Below are 23875 nucleotides of genomic sequence, written 5' to 3'. Positions count from 1 at the left end.
TAGATTTCAAGTGGCAATGCATTTGCTGTTTTAGATTTCTGAGATCATAAAATGATCATGTGTGTTGACACAATTATGGGTGCTGCTGCTCAAGATGAGAGAGTGACTGAAGAGAATTTCAAAAGGGAAAATATAATATATCCAGTTGCAAATGGAAACACGTGTCACTTTCAGAGGCAATAAATTCACTACTGTTAAATTGAACCTAGATAGCAGAAGAATAAGATTGAAAGTTTCAGATCCAATTTAAAATAATAGTTTACATTCATACCATGTGGAGTTCTGGAACTTCTGATTTGCACTGAAATACTCTTATACAGCTGGGAGGAGTCACCAAATCCATTCAGAATGTTTTAGTTGTGATTTTAAAAAACACATTTCCCCTTATTCTCATTTCAGTGTTAGGATGTTAAGCCATTTCAATGGGATTTTATTTGTTTGTTCACTTATTGATTTAATGATACTGGGAATTGAACCCAGAGCTTTCACAATGAACTATATCCTCAGCCCTTTTTATTAATTTCTTTCTTCTAAATTTTAAGAAAGAGTCTCACTATATTGCTAAGTTGCCTGGGCTGTGATTTAACTTGCAGTTCTCCTACTTTAGCATCCCTGAGTAGTAGGCTTACAGGTGCAAGCCACCATTCCCATTTTCAGTGGAACTCTAGTACCCACCACAGCACAATGTGGTCTAGTCAAGAATTAGCCAGCACAGCAGTAATTGAGATGAGGGTTGAACCTTTGTTCCTGAACTTGAACAGCTCCTGCAGCTCTTCATGTTGTATAGATAATAGCAGGTAATATCTGGCTTCCAGGTCATCACTGAATTTCCTCTGACTTTCCACCTATCTCAGCCTATTTCCTTGCTTGTGCTGTATACACCACATACACGCTACCATAAGCCGGAGCCAAATTTGTGTCGGGGGCCCTGGAATCTGTACCCACCTCTCTTCCCTAATTGCTGATGTCATCACTTCACTTGGCTTAATTCTGTTTTGCTTTGCAGTACTAAGAATTAAGACAAAGGCCTGCACATTTATTTACATCCCAGTCATTTTAGCAATTTTTATTCTGGGACAGGTTCTCACTAAGTTGCTAAGCTGCTCAGGCTGGGCTTGAATTTGCAATCCTCCTTCCTTTGCCTTCTAGAGTTCTGGAACTACCTATGTAGACCATGCAGGGACTTCATTCTTGAATTCTTAGTGCCTAAGATTTTCCTGAGGTCTGATCATGTTCATCCTTTGGCCTTTACAATACAGCTCTGTTTTCCTGATTTCTTGCTATTTTTTGATACTGAATAATGATGCATTGCTCTTTGAATACATTGAGATGGTTTCGATAATACTTATTTGAAATATGCTGCTTATAAAACATCATACATATGTTTAGAGTGTGTCTTTATAGTTAAGCTTTTTGGCTCTGAGCTCAGCTTTGTCATCTTGCCATTTACTATACATGTTCCACATATCTACTTTGCTGTACTCTAGATATGCAAAGATGCATAAGAAATGGAGTTGAATGAGTGAAGAAGTTCTGAGAAACCTTTTAAAACTTTGTTTAGATACACTCATTATCATGGCATTAGTCTAGAATTTCCTTTTCAATACTTTATGCCCAGTGAGTTCCACAATTTGGAGGGTGGTACCATGGAGGGAGATTTCAAAGTTCCTCTTGATTACCACTTCTGGTTTTATTAAAAGTAGAAAAAAAATCATGCTGAGGGCTTAGGTGGATCGTGCAAAGAAACGTGGAGTTGCAGCAACAAAGGGCCCTTTGCCAAGGTGAGAGCAAGTTGTACCAGGTTAGTAAAGAGGAAGTTTCTCTCATATGAGAAACTCAAAATATGAATAAAGGGCAAAATAAAAGATAGACAATAGGAAATAGAGAGATCTTTTGCAAAATGGAAGGGATCAAGAAATGGAGCAGGAGCAAGGGGATTAAAAGATCATTAAGATGCATTATGTACATGTACAAACTCCCCATGAAGATAACATTATATACTGCAAACGTGCTAATAAAAAGTAAAAATTGAGAAAAAAGAAGACGATCCAAAAGTGAGGTGAGGGAACCCACAGCACAACATGTCAGTCTATCTTTTCAGACATAACTAGCTCACGTTCCATGCTACTTACTGTCCCTATGGCAGTGGGTTCCCAACATGATCAAGTTTCACCTTAATACAGCTGCCTTGGCTTTATCTTAAGATTTACATCCTCACAGAGAGGCAGTCACCAGCAAGGTGCAGCTGGGCTCTCCTGTTTTTGCCAGTGTCTACTGAGCACAAATTTCCCCTGAATGGCAGGGGAAAGGATCTGATCCCTTCCTTGCAAGCCACTCAATTTTTAGGGCAGGAACAGGGCTCATTCTTATGTTTTCCTTTGAGTTTCTTCTTCATTTTATCCTCTGAATTGTCCTTTTAAAACAATACTTATTACTATACCCATGCTTGTTTCAAGTAGTTTATGGATTCTCAATAAACCTAAAAATGCTAATGAAGAAAAATTGATTAGGAAAAGTAGTTAAGGGCAATGGAATGGAATTTCAGAAGCAAAATAATTTTTAAACAAAAATAATTTAGAAGTTTTGGCAGGTTTTTTTTTTTTTCTTCATTTTTAATAGCCTCAGCCATGATTGATGTGTGTAAGGCTGGAAGTTAGGGAAGGTTTTTGACTGACACTGATAAAGCAGGCATGCTTATGTTCTTTAGAGAACGACTGCTGCTGCACTGGGCCTAGAGTTGCATTGTCATCCCTAGTCCTTTTCTGAGGCTTGACAATGTAAGTGCCAGTCTGAAAAGCACGAAACAATACCTACTTTTAACTGCTTGCCTCATTTAGAAATAGAAATTATTCAAACCTGCATCTGTTCTCCTGAGTCATTTCATTTCATGGATGCAAAATGTTTTGTCTTCTGGTCAAGTAACTTTAAACAAAAGGATATAATTCTATAACTGTGCAGAGTCCCCAAAAGCATTTATTTGGGAAAGTGAGGGGAAGAAAGTGCTCAGGCTCAGTCTTGGGCATTTTAATGATGGGAACAGACTTATTTTCAGATCAATGCTGTTGATGCTTTAAAGGCAGAGGTGTTGTACTTTATTTATAAATTCTGAGATAAAAGTTTTCCTTGGCATGGTCTTTTACAGCAGCTCAAAGTGCTTTTCATGCACATTACCAAAGTGTAAGCCGAGTAGATTCAGATCCAATGTTTGAAGTAGAACTCTTCCTGAGAACATTCGCAGCCCATACTTACTTTATTTTAGGCATGTTCAACTTTCTGGGCATGTGTATCTGTGCAAGTAAACTTTCACCAAATATCAAACTAAGACAAAGCTATAGAAGTGAAAAACACTAGTTGAATCTTCATTTAGTAATGAAATTTAATATGAGAAGCCCTCAGAATATGTTATTTTGCCTTCAGATTAATATGACAATTGATTATAATAATTTAAGAACATTATCATTATCAATAAGATAATAATTTGATCCAGAAGATTATGGGATGTAAGGACTACAGTAAACACAGGTGTTTGTGGAAATTGTTTATTTCCAATAATTAATGGATTAGCTTGCACAATGATTTACGCATGTGTGATAAGGCAGGGAGTCTAGTCATAGCTGTCTCCAGCATTGCCAAACTGCTCACGAGGAAGCAGTGTACATTTCACCAAATCTTCTTGGGTTCTGCCTACCTTTCTGCCAAGACTATGAAGATAATATCTTGACCTGACAAATCCTTTAAAAGTTCTTCTCTCATGTGTTTCCTTTGCTTCTTCACATCTAACCAGCTCTGCTCACTCTTTGTAGCTAACTGGGAACTGTGTCACGCAATCAGGTTGTAATTCGTACCTTCCTCCTTTTTGTTCACATAGATCAGATTAAGCTTCCCATGGATCTATCAAAGTGACAAACTGCATACGCTTTGTTCTGTTGGTGTTTTTATTCTAAGTAATGCCATTAGTGTTCTTTGTATTTGCTTTGCTTTTACCGGTAAGCGTTTCCCTCAGTTTTGACTCCATAATTTATTCTAAATGTTCTTCTCTCTTCAGTTTTAGTTGTAGACAACAAATTAATCATTTTCATGATGCTTTCCTGACTAGGAGGGATATCATTCTTACCAATCATGTATGCACCTTTCGACTTCGTTGCTTCTTCTTGTATCTATTCTATAATTTGCCAATAGGAAATGATGACTTCATTAAGAATGATGAATATTAACCATGGCATATTCTTCAAGTATTATGTATAATTTAATACCTTAGGAAATTACATATACCCTAAAACAAAAAGGGACAAGAAGCAGGACAAAAATGAATTTAAAAAGAAAGTTGCATTCAACAATAAAAAAGACTGAAAATGAAAGCAAAACAAAGAAATAAACTACTCCTAATAACTTTTATAAAAATAAGTTTAGTTCATGCAACATATTAGAATTTCTTTCAAAATCAGAAAACTATATTGTGGTTTTATTGTATCATATTCTTTTTCTATTTTTCTTCTTTTTTCCCATATCCCTCCTTTGCTTATGTATTGTTTAACTGAATTCTTTAAGCTTTTGTTTTGATTTTTGTGTACAGTGTTTTGATATTATTATGTCTGCATTCATATATTTACTGAGAATAGATATGCAATTTTTCATTATTTACACTGAAATGAAAAACTTGAATAATTTTAGGGAATTGTGTTTATTTTATTTTTTAATTGTATTGTAAAGAGAAAAACATCAAAAAATTTCAAAACAAGAGAATAGAAAGGTAACAATGGTTTAATATATTGTATACTGTTATCTTTACACTGGTTACTCAGAGTACAAGATATCGGCATTTAAAAGTCCAAATAGCATTAGCACAAACTGTTCCTTTCAAGAACAAAGAAATAATTGGATATAGTGTGTATTTGTACAAATATAAAACATTAACAAATTATTATATATGCACATGGAAAGATGGGCTTTGGACTTGAAAAAATGTCAAATGCAAGAGCACTGTGACTTTTAATCATCATTCTTCTAGAAAGCTGTAATGCCTGCACCATGAGTACTAGGAGAACAAGGAAACCCTGTTCAATATCATCTGTTGTCTGGCAAATAATGAGACTGACTGTGATGTCAGGACAGTGCAAAATACATTCACATTTCATCTTTGTTTTACTCTTTATGTCTGATTGACAGGATATTAATTTGTTTTCCAGATGTATCCATAGTGACATGTGTGCAATTTTTACAAATATCATCAAATAATTTTCTGGAGACAGAACAAAGAGCTTCTGAAGGATGTGGCGGCTCACACCTATGAACCCAACACCAGGGAGGCTGAAAGAGAAGTATTTCTATGACTTTTGAGGCCAGCATGGGCAACATAGTGAGTTCAAGGCCAGCCTGGAATATATAACAAGACTGTTTCTCAAAAATCCAGACCAAACCAAACCCAAGAATAAACAGTTCTTAAATGCAATGGAGTCATATTTCATAAGTAGTCAGCATAACTAGCTAAATCTCTAAGACCTTAGTGTCTGAGTCTGGTTTTAGGTCACTATCCCGGACTAGATGTATTAGAGTGCATGTCATGCTTTGAAAATATGGGGACACTATAATGTATGCAATACAAAGTATTCCACTGAATTTCATTCACTCGTGACAAATTCATTTTTAAGAACACTTTTGGTTAAACAAAATATTGTGTCAGGGAACTCAAGGTAAGATAACTGTCATTTTAATATTTCATTTGCATTTTAAAATGGAAAAACATGTTTTCATAACTGCATTATTCTGCTTATTTAATTAAAATAACCAAAAAGAAAATGGCACATAGACAATGTCAGTTACAGAGTAATGAAAGCACAGCAGTAATATGCAGCTGTATTCTTTCTGGAAGAAATTTTGTATGACAAGTTAAACATTTGGAATTTAAAAAAATAATTTACATCTTTATTAGAAAAAGAAAATAAAAACAGAATATTTGTCTTATTTAAACCAGAAGTAGAGGACATACCAAGTTTATTTTTGGAAGAACAGTAGCAATGGACATAGTGTTGGGCAGAATCAGTATGATGACACCTCCAGCGTGTGTTTATGTTTATCCTGTTCTATATCTTTTGTATAGAGCCAAACATTTAATCCTTTAAAAATAATTATTGATGCATTTTCAAAAAGAAATTTAAGTTCAGATAAATACATTTGTTAAGTTTCACATCAAAGACTTAAATCTTGATCTGATTCCACACCTTAATATTATTAAAGATAGAAATTTTCAAAATTTCTAAGGCAAAATGACTTTTAACATAGGAAGAGTGTTAGTCCTCTGTCTGAGAAATAGCTGGCAATTTTTTCCCATTTTTTAGATAGCTCTTCACTTGTTTGTAGCTTCCTTCGGTTGTGCAGAGGCCTTATAAATGGATAAAGAAAATGTGGTATTTATACACAATAGAGTACTACTCTGCCAAAAGATAAACTTGAGGTATTGTAAGTTAATGGGTAAACCTCGAGGTATTGTAAGTTAATGGGTAACAATAATGTTAAATGAAGTAAGTCAGCCATGCAAATTTAAATATCATGTGGTTTCTCTAATATGAGAAACCCAAAGTGCAGCTAAAGAGCAAAGTTAAGGACAGATATAAAGGAGTAGGGAGATATTTTTCAAAAAGAAAAGGGAACAAGAGATGGAGGGGAAAGAGAAGGAAAGGATTAGAAAATCAAGGACAAAGTGGAAATAGTATTTTTTCAAATGGGAAGGTGATCAAGAGTTGCAGGGAGCCCATAGGGATCAGAAGGAAAGGGGACAAAAATAATGAAGGTGCGTTATGCACATGTTCAAGCTCCCATAGTATATGCGATTGTTATACACTGCAAGCATGGATTAATGAAATAAATGGAAAGAAATAGTATAAAATAAAATTTTAAAAGACTATGAAGGATAATTTTATTAGAAGACAGAAAACTGTAATGACAAAAGGGAGATACATCTTCATATTTAAGGAGAAACCAATCCAACAACATATAAAACTGTTTTTAATAAAGGTGATCCACTGAAATGCTTTGAACAATGTCAGTACAGAGTAAATATTCAGAAATCTTGTCATTATATGGGACATTTCGTACATTTTCTACCTTGTATTTTATTTTTCAATGTGACATTAGCTGGTGATTCTTTCCTGGAAATCATGTGTAATGAAATGACAGGATGCAAAAATTGATTTTTTGCAGCACTATCTTGTATTATATAATTTTTAAAAATGCATAAAGAATGATCATGAATATTTATTGTATTACATCCTACTGCTCCTTAATGCCTGCAAAATTACTAGTTAGATTAGATACCTCAAGATTGTACATTGAAAACATTATTAGCACCTGCTTTGTCTGGAATGCTAGATTAAGTAATATGATAGAGATCTAAAGTATACCACATTGTAAAGACACATATTAGACAATATCCCTGACTTCAAGGAGATTAAAAACTAATAAAATAGTTAATTATAGTGTAGAAGCATAGTGAAATCGTCATACACATGATAAAAACAGAATTGCATGAGGTGAGAGGAGAGATGGGCCACTTATTAAGTGACTAGTGACAGATTATAAAAAGACATTTGAAATCATTCTTGAAGAAATAGTAGTATTTCAGTAGTTGATAATGGAAGAATGGTCTTCAAAGCAGAGGAAAATTAGGAATAACTATAGAAAGAAAGCATGGGTAATAAAAATGGATGCAAAAATTAAGTGAACTATGTAAACCCTGTGGGGTCATTTGATATGATTCTCAAAAGACATATTGGTATGTTTGAGAGCTGGAAGTCATGTTACTAATTTCTAATTTTATTTTGTAATCAGTGTGATCATTGTAGTTTTCCACTGGGAAGGTTAACTAGAAAAAAAAGATCAGAATATTTTTTACCTGGCCATGGTATAGGTGCAGGATGGAACAGAAAAGGAAAGAATTGCAATTATTTTAATGTAGTCAAGTAAGGGAAACAGGATGAGTGATATCAGTAGGGCTGAACAAAGCGTGGATGTATAAAAGAGTAACTATATGGTGACTGACACAGGTTATGAAACTGATCTGAAAGGAAAAACAGCAAAATCAAGAAGACAATGCCATAGACTAGATGATGAACCCATTATTAGCTATAAAGCTTCTATTTTGGCTTCATCTCCCTCAGGCTTTGTCAGCAGGCAGCAGGAAGTATTCCAGTTGGTAACTCACTAGGCAGGGTTACAATGTAACAGTGAAGTTTGAAGCCTCTGTTAAAGACCGGACAGAAAACAGTAGGATAAACCACAGCAGAGTTAGGGAAACCAACCAGAACAAGGCGGGAGCCAGCATTAATGACACAAGGAGAGAAATAACAGTGACAGAGTTCAGATGTCAGGAAAAGAGGGCTTCCAAAGAAAGCTGAGTTGAGAAGAGGTCATTAACTTTGATGCTGATTCCTTTCACATGAATGTTTTAGATGAATAGATGGAAAAAGCTAGTTTGCCTGGTGATGATAGTGCAGGAGGTATAAATCATTGTTTCAAGAGGTGCATCAAGACAGAAAGGAGAAAGTACAACAGTTAAAGAACAGGACGTCATAGTATTTTTCTAGATCTGGTAGATCAACGTGTATTTTAAGAGCAATACCACAATATTAGTATTATCATCACTGTTTTCAATTAGACTTGCCAGCTACCTATAATTTTTATTCTTTAGTTTATAGAAACCATTCATAAAATGTGTTCATAATTAATTTAGCGTTATTCTTTTCTTTTATTATTATTAATTCTGCCCTCTTTTCTTAGTTTTATGTATTATTTTTGCCTACTTTCCAGAGCTGAATACTAAGTTTAATTTATTTTCATTAGTTCCTATCTTACAATAAAATCATTCAAGGATGGAAATTTTGTTTAAATACAGGTTTTTCTGTAGCACAAAAGTTTCACAAAATACATCCCCATGAGGTCTTATTTCTTGTGGTCCTCAATGTAGATTTGACCTGACTAGTGGAAGAAAGGTATTGTTTGATTTCTAAGTAGTTGTATTTTATGTTTATTGTCTGAAATTATTTATTTCTAGTTCCACTAAAAATTGTCTGCAGAAAATGTGGTTTAAAGAAGCATTTTATTTTTGTCTTTCAAATTTTTAATAATTCATCTTTTTAATACACTTTTACTCAGCTCTGGAATTTATCATCTTATCATTTTCTTGACCATTTGTCTTGTTTGCTTTGTTGCACATAAAATCACACACAAGTAAAACTTTCGGGACACACTGAGGTTTATCTTATTCTTCAGTTTATACTTATGTATCTTATCTTTTCAATAATTTTTGAAGCTAACTACAGTTTTATAACTAGATTTACTCACAATTTTGTAGTTTTTTCACATGTTCCAGTGATCATAGTCTTGTCGTCTGTGTTATGGCTCCCTCTCTGGATTTCTAAAGTTTACTTTAATTTTTAGTAAAATGTATTATGTATTCAGGCATTTTTTTCCAATAAAATGTTGTTTTATTGTTGTTGTTGTTTTGTTTTTTTGTTTTTCTCCGGTACCAGGAACCGAACTCATGACCTTGCGCTTGCCAGGCAGGCGCTTTTGCCGCTGAGCTAAATCCCCAGCCCCTAAAATGTTGTTTTAAATGCTGTGTTTTCTCAGTGTTGACATATCTTTTTACAAAATTTTCCTCTAGTCCTGAATTGTAAAATGTAACTTGGCAGGGTATTACTCTGTGATCACGGATTTTCTTCTAAAAATAATTCTTTTCATTCTGAATTTGTTTTTTTTTAAATGTTTCTTGTTTACATTTTTTTAATTTTAAAGATTAAAAAAATAAAACAACAAGAAGACAAAATCAAAGCAACACAAAAGCAACTGTATTTGTGTTGGGACTGAGATGTTTTTATGTGTAATTTTTAAAAGTTGCTGAATAAAGTTTATTGGTGATACTTGAATTTTATTTCGATTTTCTAAGTTGCAAAGCTCTACCCAAAAGCTTTCATCATTGCCTTCCTTTGATTTTTATACTTTCAATCTATTTGAATATGTTCCTTCAGCAAAAAACAAAACTAAAATTAAAGATGCAGAATAGTTTTCTTTCCTCTTGTCTTTATTCTCTGTAACAATTGTCTTGGTTACTCCTTCAGAAATGTCAGCTTTGCATATTATTTTATCAACATTCCCTGTCTTCTGTTTTATTCCATATTTTCTATAATTTTTCCATCTCTGTATTTTATTCCTCTATTTTTAAAAAAGATTTATGAGTTGGACTCTATACCTATAATTTGATGCTATACAAGCACTCTTCTTCATACCAGTGTTTCCTGTGTGGATTTTTATTTGACATTTCACTTTTAGTTCCCTGAACTTCTCTGTTTCTTATCCGTCTTCCATTTCCATTAGGTTTTTTCTTTTTGTTTCAATCCATTCTTATTAAAAGTGTTTATTAAATTTCTAATGGTATGATTTAAAAAGTGTACTGGTTCCACAAGATTTATTTTGAAAATGTTAACCCTCAACATTTCTGCCTTTATTTTTAGATAGCTAAAGGCACTAAAATTCAACTTTTAAAATTAATTTTTACTTAATATGTTTTATTCCTTATTTCTAAGTAATGTGCTTATGCGTTCTTCTTATTTTTCTGCCATGTGAATTGATATTAAATTCTTACTATGGAGTATCAGGAATTATCTTCTGTACCTGACTTTTCTTGTCTTTGTAAAACCTACCCCACCATCTCCCAAATATAAGCACACCACAACCTACCTTAACATGGTCATAGAGTGAGGTTATTTTGGTTACTGTTGATTTTCTGAAAAAGAAGTATTTCCTTTGTTGTTCCTGTAGCTAAATTTCGTCACTTTCAGTTATTTATTTGTTTGTTTATGTATGTACGTATGTAAGATGTATATATGTATTTAGGTTGCACCTATCCCTTCACAGAGGACAGCTCGTTAGCTACCATGTTCTCTGAGACTCTCTCCACTTCCTCCAGTGTGGGATGGCACCTCCCCAGGGGTCCAGCACCGCTGACATCCCAGGCTCTCCTTGGCCTTCATTCTGGGGCTGTTCTTCCCATCTCTCTGTGCTAATTTCCCTGTTTCCTATAAGCAACTCCCTCCCTCCCTTCACTTTCTCTTATGTGTGTGCAACCTGCTATTCAATTGTCTCCTCAGATGAACAAAAGATATTTTTCTCTTGACAAGTTGAATGTAGAAAATGTCTCATCTTATTCACATCTTACTATTATACTTAAAAATAGATTTGCCAAAATATAGGTAGGAAATCATTTTACTTTAAAATAAAAAAGGATTTCCTCATTATTTCCTGGTTCTCAGGTTTCAGATATTCAATGCTTTGCAGCATATCTTTTTGGGAGCTCTCCAGAATCTTTTAAGATTTCATTTATTTCCAGTATTTTGAAATTTCTGCAAGATAATTTGAATATTTGTGTATTTTTATTTAATGTGTGTGGGATCTCAGTAGGATCCTTTAACCTAGAGTTTCACCTTCTTTTATTCTGGGGAAATCTTTAAAACTTTTGTTTGATAATCTTAACTTCCCTCTTTTCTCTTTCTTCAATTCTTATATAAACTTTGACTGATCCTTTAATTCTTTTGTTGTTTTATGTTCTGATTTATTTCTCTATGTATTTGGTTCCAATTGATGGTAGATTTCTTTGAATTACCTTGTAATTCTTGTACTGAGTTTCTAATTCTGAAATTATAATTTATAATGGGTTGTACATAATAATTGATAATAATGTAACTAGAAACAAGTATATTGTTAATCATAGTGATTATATTATATTTTTACAGCAACCTTTTCCATTTAATGCATGCATTTAAACAAATTCTATGACATTATTAAAAATTTGTAGATGCTTTCCTGCCTATGTATAGCCTCAACTTATTCCAAACTGCTTTTTTCCCTATTTGTTTGAATTAGCATCTGTTTTTATGGAAGAAAATTTCTTCAAATGCCTTGAACTCCTATTCCTTTTTAAGAATGAAAAAAATAGCTGATTTAAATTAACTCTCTTCACATGGATGTATTTGTTGACAGTAGGCTTCTTTAGAAAATTACCTGATATTCAAAGAATTAGGCCATTTCTTTCAGGTTGCTGAATCTAGACAACCCAACACTGAGTTTTCAAATGCCCTGCTGAGAGGGTTTAAGCCAGACTGATGGTATTTTCTGACCCAAGCAGAGGAGAGGATTGGTGAACTCAAAATTCAAGGTTCACATTTTCTCTTGATTCAATTGATTTCAATACAGTATCTCACTTTCAACTTTGCCAGGCACACTTTATTCTGAAAACCTCTTCGCTATATTACTAGAAACATTACGTTTGTCTTCCTGCACTCTTCTTTTAAACGAGTTTTCCACAACACATACCCCAACACTCAGCTCTAGATGCCACCATGTCTGAGGTCAAAGTCAGAGTGAGAAGCAACCTTCCACACGATTTCTTGGCATAGCACTAGGGTGAGCAACTCGTGGAGAAATTACTAGAAACCAGCAATTAAGAGCTGAGATTGTGGAAACACAAAAACAAAAGAAATAGCAGATCTGTATAAAATCCAAAGACAATACCTTTTTACAAGTGGTTGCTCACAATTTTCAGACAAACCAGCTATACTAATTATACATAGAAATGTTATATAGATAAAAAAGTAAGGATATATATATATATATATATATATATATATATATATATATATATATATATTTTATTTATTTTTTCTTTTCCTACCTGTAGGGACAGAGTAGGCTCCTCTTTGGCCTTTCTGTGGCTGCCTTTAGTCCTCATCATTGAATATTCAGTTTTACCTTTTACATTTTCTAAGCTCTTATTAGGTTTTTCTAATATTCTTGCAAAGTATGAGTCACGTGGCTTTGTCGCCTTAAGATGAGTTTCTCTGAAGCTATAAATGAACTAATCTAGAAACCTCACATGTTTAGAAAATGGAACATTTAGTACTCAATCTGCCTACTGCCTAACGCCAGGTTATTCAAAATAAGCATTTATAAATTTATAGTTATTAACATGTTTATCATACATTATATCTGTTAATAAATTTATATATTAGTTACACGTGGAATTTCTGCTTGATTCTATGCCTTAAGATAGGTGATAAAAGATAAAAGTAAAACATCTTGTCCATGAGATTAATTTTTTGATGGGAAAATAAACAAATCAACAGATAACCAAGATAAAATGCCAAAGAGTTATAAAGAAATTATGTACTGAAGGCTGTTGCAAAACCAAGGAGGAATACTTCTCTCAGAAGAAGGGTGAATCAGAAAAGACTTCACAGGAAGCAAAGTTTTATATCATGAAAATCACCAGTCTCTACATTTTCTAGCATTTTCCTCGTGGAGTTTGACTATCCCTGGTTGTTATTGCCCAGTTCCTTATTTCTGAAATTAACTTTCTATTTGTCCTCTTGGATTTGAACTGGATTCTTCATTAATTTCTACCTGGACGTGTTTTTTCACCCACTTCACTGATCATCCTGAGTCTGATCCTTAAACTCGTCTCCATCCAAGTTCTCCTGTGTCCTTGTCCTTTTCTACCATTTCTGTGGGTGCTAATTGCTTTATAAAACTGGTGGCCTCAATTGCCTCATAAATGACTGCTTTTCTGAAATCTTTACTTCAGGCAATCCTGACTCATAAACTCATGAACCAATTTGTGAATCACTTTTCAAAACCAGTCACTCTTTTGTGACCCCTTTTCCTGTTAAGGACACCTCTGCTTATTCACTTCCTTCATTCCTTTTTGGCTCACCCAACAAGTATTTACTGATACTAATTAGGTCTTATTCACTATAGGAGCCTTTAGAATGCAAAAGTGGAAAATTATACCTGGGTCCTACTTTTCTCAGAGGCAAAACAACTTTCATTTAGTGCTGACCACAAGGCTCACAAATGCTTTGTAGGAATCACTAAATGAAGGAGGAATTCTTATTAAAATTACAACATGGTGTTCTCTTCAAGATCCCTTGAACTGTGGTCTCTAAGATGCAGCAACATGGGTTCTAAGTAGACCCCCTAAGTGTTTCTTAAGAATATAATCAACGTTTTTAAACAAATACATCTTTAAATAAAAATAAAATCAAGCCAAATACCTAAATACAGTCCATGCTATAAAAGTGGCCTGGAAGAACACTGTAAGAACTAAGCAAGTCTGATAAATAATGCCTGTCTGTTACCTGAAGTAAGGAACGAAGTCACACATGGACATATAGGGTAGAAAAGGTGGACGTTAAGCTTTATCTTAGGAAGTAGGTATACATAATTGACATTACTTGATTCCTTTCATTCCCCTTCCTCTCCCGTCCTTCCTCCCTGCCTTTTTCTCTAGATCATCTTCCCCCATGTTTTCTAGTTAATGTTTGTTATACATAATGATTACATTCGCTGTGAATACTTGGCATATGTACCTTTCACATTCTAATTCTTTTTATATTCCTTTCCCACTCCCTTTCTCTCTATCTCCAATCTCTTCATCCCTTTCTCATTTGCAAAAGATCTGTCTCCCTATTTCTTTTTATTTACCTTTTATTTTACTTTATAATTTACTTATGCTTTAGGTTTCTCTATTGAGTTTTCTTGGTATGCTTGTCAAAAAACAACTGATACAGTGCCACAACAAACATGGGTATGAGTGTCTCTTTGAATATTGACTGCATTTTCCTTAGGTATATGAGTACTCAAGAGGGCTATAGCTAGATCACATAGTAATTGTGCTTTTTGTCTGTGGATGAAGTTCTGTACTGTTTTCCACAGTGGTTATTCTAATTTACGTCTCTATCAACAGTGCATAAAGTACTCTTTTCCCCCACCTCCTCTCCAGGATTTGTTGCTTATTTGTTTGTTTATAATGCCATGCTGACTAGGGTAAGATGTAATCTCAGTGTAATATTGATGTATTTCCATTCATGCCCCTTTTATTGTGGCACTATTCACAATAGCTAAGCTATGGAATCAGCCTACGTGTCTATCAATAGATGATTGGGATACAGAAAATATGGAGTATATTCACGATGGAGTATTCCGCCATAAAGGACATCATGCATTATTCAGGAAAATGGATGTAATTAGAGATCATGTTAAATAAGCCAGACACAGAAAGATAAATTTCACGTTTTCTCTCATATGTGGTATTAGAATATAAGAAAAAGAAAGTGAAAAAGAAAGACAACCTGAAAGTATTGAAGTATTGGTGGGACTATGAGAGAAGGGTAAAGGGAGAAAAAGGGTTGGAGGGGAGAGGGAGAACAGTTGGAGAGGTGGGTAGGATCAAAGCGTGATATACCGAGGTATGAAATATCCCACCAAAACCATTCATGTGCTCAATTAATAATTTAGTAATACATACAAAAATGACCTGGACTATTTCATTAATCTCTCATATTTACACCACTATTATGTATCTTGATGATTACACCTGTTATGGTTGAAACATTGTGTCAACTTGGGGAGTCTAGAGGTTTGGCTAAGTGACTCAGCAGGAAGCCAGGATACTTACTTTGTATACATCCTGAGCCTATGGAAGAGGAGGGCATGGAGATTATGTGAGAGCTACATGCCCCTTAGGTGGGGGTAGCCTGTTTACAAAGTAAGGCAGGGAAAAAGAAGCTGCTTGCCACCATTCCTCCTGTTTGCTCTGGCTGTTTGCTGTTTGGCTGCCATTCCCCCCTTTGTTCTTGTTGCTTTGCTATCTTCTGCCTCGGAGCCAGCCAAGTATGGACTGAAACCTCGACAAACTGTAAGCTAAATAAACCTTTCCTTCCTTCATCTTGGGCATTGGGTATTTTGTCTCAGCAACGAGAGAAAAGTAACCAAGACAATACCTTTCCTACTGTTTTAAAATCAGTGTCTTTGTTCTTCACTTTCAACATTATCTTTTTTTATTTTAAAGAAAGAAAGAAAGAAAACAGTAAAACAAAGTTTCAGAAAAGGAGTAGGGCAATAACAATAATGAATACATTACATATTGTTATCTTTGCAGCAGCTATTCAGAGTACAAAGTATAGCAAGAAATACTGTGCAGTCAACATTAGCACAAACCTTTCTGTTCAGTGAAGTAAGAGAAACTAGCTGTATAACTATCTTAACTATCGTGTGTGTGTGTGTGTGTGTGTGTGTGTGTGTGTGTACATCTTTTCCTTTCCTTCCTTTTCCCTTTCCACCATCCCAGTTTCTCTTTTCTTTTGCTCAGTTTCTTCCCAATTCACAATATCTGTTGTACATTTCAGATCTTATTTACTCGTTCAGTTTGTCACACTAGGGCGACAATGCAATGTTTACGTGTGTGTATCTGATTTACTTCACTTATAAGTATGCTCTCGAGTTGCATCCATTTATCTATAAAAACTTCCAGTTTATCCTACTTGATGTCTGAGTAGTACTCCATTATATAAAAAAACCCATGTTTTTATCCATTACTTGGTTCATTTTCAACATTATTTAGACTATTCTGGGTTTCTTAATAGTTCTGTATGAATTTGATCATCAGCTTGTCCTTTTCTGCAAGGGACCCTGTTGAGATCTTTGTAGGGTTTATGTTGAATCTGTAGCTAAATCTAAGAAGTGTAACCATCTCAAGAAAGCAAATCTTGTAAATCTCCTCATCCCTGAACGTAGGATTTTTTTTATTTATTTAGATTTTGTTATTTTTTAAAATAGTTTTGAGCTTTTTAGTGAATAAAACTTGTACTACTATTGCTAACTATCTTCCTAAGTAATTTTGATGGTATTATAAGTGTTTTTGTTAATTTCATTTTAAATTGTCCTTTAACATAGGAACAGTCTTTTCTTATGTTAAAGGAGAAATTGAAAACAGTTAAGAATGGTCTCACTAGATATCACTTGTCTGTATTATTTTAAATGTCACCACATATCTGATAGTCACATTCATAAACTTGCCACTTAATATTGTTGGAAACCACTGTACTAGAGGTATTATGCTTAGTGACAGTTTTGCAATGAGTAGTGTAAATTATTATAAAGGGACTTTTAATTAAGAAAAATTCTTGAACTTTTGAGGACTTATTAAAACCACACAGAAAAATTATTCTATAAAAATAATTTTCTCTGTAATATGTTTATGAAACATTGTTCTAGGTAATTCTAGAAAAATTAAAGATTAAAAAACCAGAAGCATAGCCACCCAGGAAGTTTTATTTGTGTGATGGTTTGTATAGTTATCTCTAATAATAACAGAATTCGACAGTGGACAGCTTACATTTTCTGAACTGCAGTGGATGGAAATCCGCTGAATGAATCACTGTTGTAAACACCGTTGAGACAGAAATGACCTATCTTTCAGTCCCTGCAAAGTCTGTCTGCATAACTAACATTCATTTGTTAGACTACAGGTGTTAGACAAAAACATCCTAGCATCAGAGGAAAACCAACGGTAAGAAACACAAATTTAAAAATACTTGGATAAGGTTTCTCTTGATACTACGAAAGATGGTATAATTTTTTAAGCAAGCAATACAAAAAGATTGTGTGTTACTTATTCTTCACATAACAAAATGGTAGAAATCAGTTTAATTTACTCTGTCTTAAAACACTATTTAGCAAATATGTAAATAATTATTGACGTGAAACATTTCCGTATTTGTAAAGTACTCAAGCGTGTGTTGTTCCTCATTCCTTGAGGGAGACAGTGTTTGGTTTTCCCAACTTCACTGTAAAGCTAATATGACTTTAATTATCACCAGGGTATAGCTGCATTACTAGTTCTCTTTGTAAAAATGGAGTCATACTCAGCATGTTTACTAAAACATACTTCATCTTCATTATATTAAAATATGATATAGATTAATCAAATATATTTTTATTTAAAGAAAACTCACAGATATTAAAATCTGTGATATTTTCATATTCTTAACTTTTCACTTATTAAAAATATTTTTCTGGTGATTAAACACAGAAAATCTATCAAGAAAAATTTCATATTTAGCCTATAATAACACATTTATGGCATGTGAGGAGACTCAGCATAAGTACTTTTTGTGCTAATTGTATCTTATTTCATTTTGAAAAATAACATCTATTGGGAATTGAAACACCAGGTACATGAGCTGGGTGTCGTGCCCTTGCCAGTGATCCCCGTGCTCTGGGAGGCTCCGGCTAGAGAGTATCGAGTCAGTGCCCACTTTGGACAGTTTAGTGACTTTGCAAGATCCAGTCCTAAAACAACAAGACAAAGTAAAACCTGGGGATGTAGCTCAGTGTGAAGGCCATGGACTCAAAACCAAAACCCCCAATATGATTAGAGATGATACTTTTTAAAGTTTTTGTCAACCCTGGAGCTTAATGTTTCTGAGATTTGTCTTTTGGCATTGTCTCAGTGTACCTCCATGGAAGCTTCAGGAAAAAAATGCAATTTTGGTTTTAGAAAAATTAGCTTTGAAGCATAACCTTCAAAACAGTACTTTATCTTATGCATCTATTAAGGGATAAAATCAATAATTCAGCCACTTAATGGAACATTTATTTTTTCCTCAATATTTTTGAGAGAGCATCTATGTGCTTCCAATTTGAAATTTTTTTCTTTTTTACTGCAATCCTACAAGTAAATAAAATAACCTCTTAAAGTCATGAAAACTTACTAGAAAATTAGCAGCTATGATACATTTGTTTTCCACTGTGATGAGGGACAGACTAGATCTAATAGTCTTGTGTGACTTTATGAGGCAGCACCTCCTTCACAAAGGGAGGATGTTTGGAATTAGGCAGAAGAATGCTTCATTCCACCATGGGAGAGTGGAGAGCTCTTTGCAAGTACTCAGGTGGGGCCTGCAATTTTCTGTCCTCAATGGTGTAAGAAAGATTCAAGGAAGGAAGGCATTGTTCATGAGAAGAAATAATTGTTCCTGAGAAGAGTCTCTCTCACCTGGTTGCCTAGGAGAGGAAGCCTAACGGTGATGGGAGAATATTGTTGAAAGGGCACACTTGGGGTGTTTTTGAGTGGTGTTGTAGCTGTCACTGAGTATGATTTCTGATAGATTATTACACTGACATTAGAATGACGGTGGCCACAGAATGAGCAGCTTTATTTGAGTCATATTTGTTTTTGTTCTTGTTTTGTTTTTCTTATTTGTAGTGACTGGAGTTTATCCTAAGGATTACCAAGCCACATCCCAACATCCTCCTCCACCATTGTTTAGATTTTCAGGTTGGCTCTTGCTACTGTGCCAGGCTGGCTTTGAACTTATAACTCTCCTACCTCAGCCTCACTGCACTAAGTCTCTATGATTCCTACAAATAATTCCAAAATTTTACAGTTTAAAATGATAGACATTTATTACTGTCCATACTTTGGGTAAGAGGAATCCAGGAGTGGCTTAGCTGGCCCCCTCAGGCTCAGAAACTCTTAAGTTATAGGGGCCATCTCAGTCAGGCTACAGTGACCCAAAGGCTGGCCTAGGGCCAGATAATGACTTGCTAGATGGCTCCCTGACCTGCACAGCACTATTTTGCTGGTGATTGACAGGAGACATCCATTCATTTTTTCGGGGATGACCGAGAGTTTTCACGACTGTGGTGCTTTCCTTGGGGTGAAATATGTAAGAAAAAGCAGAGTAGGAGGCAAAAATGTTCTTTATGACCTAGCCTTAGAGATCTTCTACCTTTGTTCCTAGAACATACTATTGTTCAGATACATCAGTTGTAATCAGAAAGATGGGAAATACATGGCTGTGTGGATCACAGGAGGAAAGGCTATCGGCAGCCATTGCATAGGCAGATTAGCCCAGAGTAGGGCAATTCTTGAGGGTTATGAATAAACCTGGTCTTATGAAAATAAGTGCTCCTCCATAACATTTCTTCATGTCCTCTGCTTGTTCCTCCAGTTGTGATCCTCTATTTTCAAATCCCAGTGCTTTCAAGTTGGTTCTGATTCTTCAGGTCTCTGTATAGCACTAGCCTATCCTTTTCTCTTCAGGCGTTCAACAAGTATTTTTTGAAGGGAAATAAACTGTTAATCAGTGTTTATGCCAGTAAATAAACCATTCCATTCACAGACCACACCTATTATGCTAGCAACTGTTCAAAAGAAGATCAATATGTTCAAAGTACGAGATCAATAGTTGGCATCATCTCCTTCAAGTACATTTCTAATTCAATAAAATTATTCTGAAGGTTCTACAGTGAAACTTTAAGGCCATAAGATAAGTATGAAGCACAGTTGGGAGACTTCTTCATTTGCACTAATTTCACTGCTTAAATCACCTATGAAACTACTTTTGTTCCATGGAAAACACTATCATTAAGTTACTTCATTCAGCAGGTCATTTTTCACAATAAGGACATATATGACTTAGAAAAATAGTGTGTTTCATATTTGAACATGGGTAAAACACAGTGTCATTTCCATGAGTAACTTGAGATTAAGGCACCAAGTTTCATCATTTCTTTTCAAAATTGACACAATGTGATCTCAATTTCTCCTAGTAGGATAGGAAGGAATGGATCACCTTTTATATACATGTGTATTCTAATTCGGTATTTTACAGATTCTGGCATTCATGCTTGGATTTAGCTCTAAGAGATCCTATAGGCCTTTTTATTTTAATTTTTAAGAACATTTTTTAAATTTTTGTGTTAAAGTTCTTTGGACTGAGAAATCTTCACATGTCAGACTGGTCAGCAATGAAGAAATAAATGGAAACTAATGACGCTCATCACCCTGATGATGTGAATGACTTATTGGACCCAATCATTTAACGTTTTCATTAAGTCAGTATCAGGGAAAGAAACCGGGCTCTTGGGGTCTACCGTACTTGCATTGTCAGCATTCAGTGATGTCTTACAAGCCTGTAGCTAGGATTCCAATACTATAAATGGTGGGGAAATGGAAGGCTCATTAATATTTTATGCCCACAGGTGGAACACATGCAGTGGGCTAACCGCGAACACCCGCATCCGTCCTCGGTCTGCAGCCTGCCGTGTAAGCCTGGGGAGAGGAAGAAAACAGTGAAAGGTGTCCCTTGCTGCTGGCACTGTGAGCGCTGTGAAGGGTACAACTACCAGGTGGACGAGCTGTCCTGTGAACTTTGCCCTCTGGACCAAAGACCGAACATCAATCGCACAGGGTGTCAGAGGATCCCCATCATCAAACTGGAGTGGCATTCTCCCTGGGCTATGGTGCCCGTGTTCATTGCCATACTGGGAATCATCGCCACTACCTTTGTGATTGTGACCTTTGTCCGCTATAATGACACACCTATTGTGAGGGCTTCAGGACGGGAACTTAGTTACGTGTTACTCACCGGGATTTTTCTCTGTTATTCGATCACCTTTTTGATGATTGCAGCACCAGATACCATCATCTGTTCCTTCCGCCGAATCTTCCTAGGACTTGGTATGTGTTTCAGCTATGCAGCCCTTCTGACTAAAACAAACCGCATCCACCGAATATTTGAGCAGGGGAAGAAGTCCGTCACGGCGCCCAAGTTCATCAGTCCAGCGTCCCAGCTGGTGATCACCTCCAGCCTCATCTCCGTCCAGCTTCTCGGGGTGTTCGTGTGGTTTGTGGTGGATCCCCCGCACACCATCATTGACTACGGAGAGCAGCGAACACTAGACCCAGAGAATGCCCGGGGAGTGCTCAAGTGTGACATTTCTGACCTCTCACTCATTTGTTCACTGGGATACAGTATCCTCTTGATGGTCACTTGTACTGTTTATGCCATTAAAACCAGAGGTGTTCCAGAGACTTTCAATGAAGCCAAGCCCATTGGGTTTACCATGTACACCACTTGCATCATCTGGTTAGCTTTCATCCCCATCTTTTTTGGAACAGCTCAGTCAGCAGAAAAGGTAAGTGGCAGGAAATGCATTTGACACCCTATTCCTGGATTTAACTTCTTGTAACTTGCTTGCTCTCTCCCTCCCCCCCCCCTGCTATCTCATTTATATTCTCTCAAGATGCTTTAGTTTGTGCTATTCTTTCTCAAGGTCCTGTTGATTTGAATATGTATTGAAGAAGGTTGACTTTTCCAAGAAAAACACTTTATTGCATCCTTCTTGGTAAAGCTGAAGATTCAGAGAACTCACATCACTTTCTGGATCTCTCTTCTCAGCTCTATTATCTGATAACATCACTATTCTTTTCCACATGTTAATTAAAAGCGGAAGGAAGAAAGGGCAGATGTGGCTCACAGGGGTGATCTGTCCCAGAAATATCCCACTGCATGACAAATGCCTCATTTTCTCTTCTGCTGTGACTCTCAGAATTAGCCATTCCTTGATTATTATGATTTTAGTCATGGAAGCAAAACATGTGGTAGTGAAAACAACCACAACAGAAAGAAACTGGAATGGATTGTTGCAATTTGGGCCATTTTACTAATTATTCATAGCCCTAATCTTGTTACTTTTCGGTATGTGAGGGATGATAGTGAGGGGTAATGAAGGCTGCCATGGGTGATTATATAAAGCAGCCTACAATTTTTAGAAAGTGAAGATTAATTGAACCTCCAAAAGTAATTGCTTTTGTCACAAATTTCTCATTAACTGCTCCTACATAAAACACTACTAGTAAAGAACATCTTTACGTGAAAGGGAGCATTTGGAACTACATAAAGAACTATTGAAGCCGGATGTGGTGGCGCACCCCTGTAATCCCAGCACTTGGGAGGCTGAGGCAGGAGGATCGTTGTGAGTTTGAGACCAGCCTGGGCTACAAAGTGAGCTCAAGGCCAGCCTGAACTGCACAATGAGACCCTGTCTCAAAAAAAAAAGATTAAAATAAAAAGGACTATTGAATTATAAATACCTTAAATTTTGCAACTGGGTACTTTGTATAGCACAACTTTGTGTCACTTGAAAACTTACCTTAAAGTTACTATGTGCTACTGTTTGGTAAAATTATCTTTTGTTGTTCAAAAACTATGTGTAGTTCAATGTATAGAAAAGCAAAGAACTAAGGTTGACTTTGATAATGGAATGGTGATAAACCAACCTGTAAGCTATCCTGGAGTGATAGTCCCTTAGCCTTAATGTGTCTGTGAGAAAGTTCTTTCAAAGTGAGAATGCAAGTATTGTTGCATCATCCATGATCACAAGTTTAAAGAAATCAAACAGCCTGGGGACAGTTACTTTCCCTTGGCTATAATTTTTCAACTGAGGTTCTCTCTCACTTAAAATACCAGCAAAATATGAGACGCCCTCACAAAGGGACAGGGAACTCATTAGAATGCATACTCACATCAGAGTCCATCAGTGTGCTCCCCAACTATATTTGAGCAAAACTTGTACTTCAGCAAACTTGCGACTGAATAAAGTGAACTTGACACGAGTTCTAGAACACTGGAGATTTTTAAATTGCATGACCTGGTGGAGATCCATGAATATTTTATGTAGGTCCGAGCATGTGGCAGGAAAGTAAAGTCAAACAGTTTGGGGCTCATCCTAAAAACTGGAAAATGGCCAGGGATTAGCTCAGCAGCTCAGCTCCTGCCTGGCAAGCGTGAGGTCCTGAGTTGGATTCCTGGTACCAGAACAAAAAACAAAACGCTGGAAAATAAATTTTTCCAAATGTGGATGGGTATCTGTTGTGATAAAACTTGTAAATTAACTTGAGAAATAATGTGTGAATTAGAAAACAAGTCTCCAAATATCTATTTTTAAACTGTGATTTTTTTGGTCTAGTTAGGGAAAATAACGTTTTTCAAATTTTGAAAATGTCTACATTATATGAGTTATTAATAATATCAATTTAAGAGGTTCTTACATTTGTATTTGAATCATATTTATATACTCTTTTACCTAGCAACAACCATGACAAGTAGTTTATTCTGCTTTCTGGTAGGTGATGAAAACTTCAGCCAAGCAAAATCTCCTGAGCTCACGTCTAACTTTTTTTCTTTTCTTTCTCTTCATT

The 23875-nt window shown here is 35.4% G+C and overlaps 1 protein-coding gene across 5 annotated transcripts in view; it reads left to right on the top strand.

Moving 5' to 3' along the window:
- Grm8 (glutamate receptor, metabotropic 8) overlaps nt 1-23875 on the top strand; it is a 759406-nt gene that overhangs the window by 640459 nt on the left and 95072 nt on the right. For all 5 annotated transcript variants that reach the window (XM_005402350.1, XM_005402351.1, XM_005402349.1 and 2 more), the window contains exon 9: nt 20875-21810. In XM_005402350.1, coding sequence (XP_005402407.1) covers nt 20875-21810 — 936 coding nt within the window. The remainder of the gene's footprint in view (nt 1-20874; nt 21811-23875) is intronic.

This window comes from Chinchilla lanigera, unplaced genomic scaffold (genome assembly GCF_000276665.1).
Source record: "Chinchilla lanigera isolate Chin_1 unplaced genomic scaffold, ChiLan1.0 scaffold00078, whole genome shotgun sequence".
Taxonomy (NCBI): Eukaryota; Metazoa; Chordata; class Mammalia; order Rodentia; family Chinchillidae; genus Chinchilla; species Chinchilla lanigera.
The sequence above is the reverse complement of the archived record's forward strand: the minus strand, read 5'-3'. Positions and strand labels throughout refer to the sequence as shown.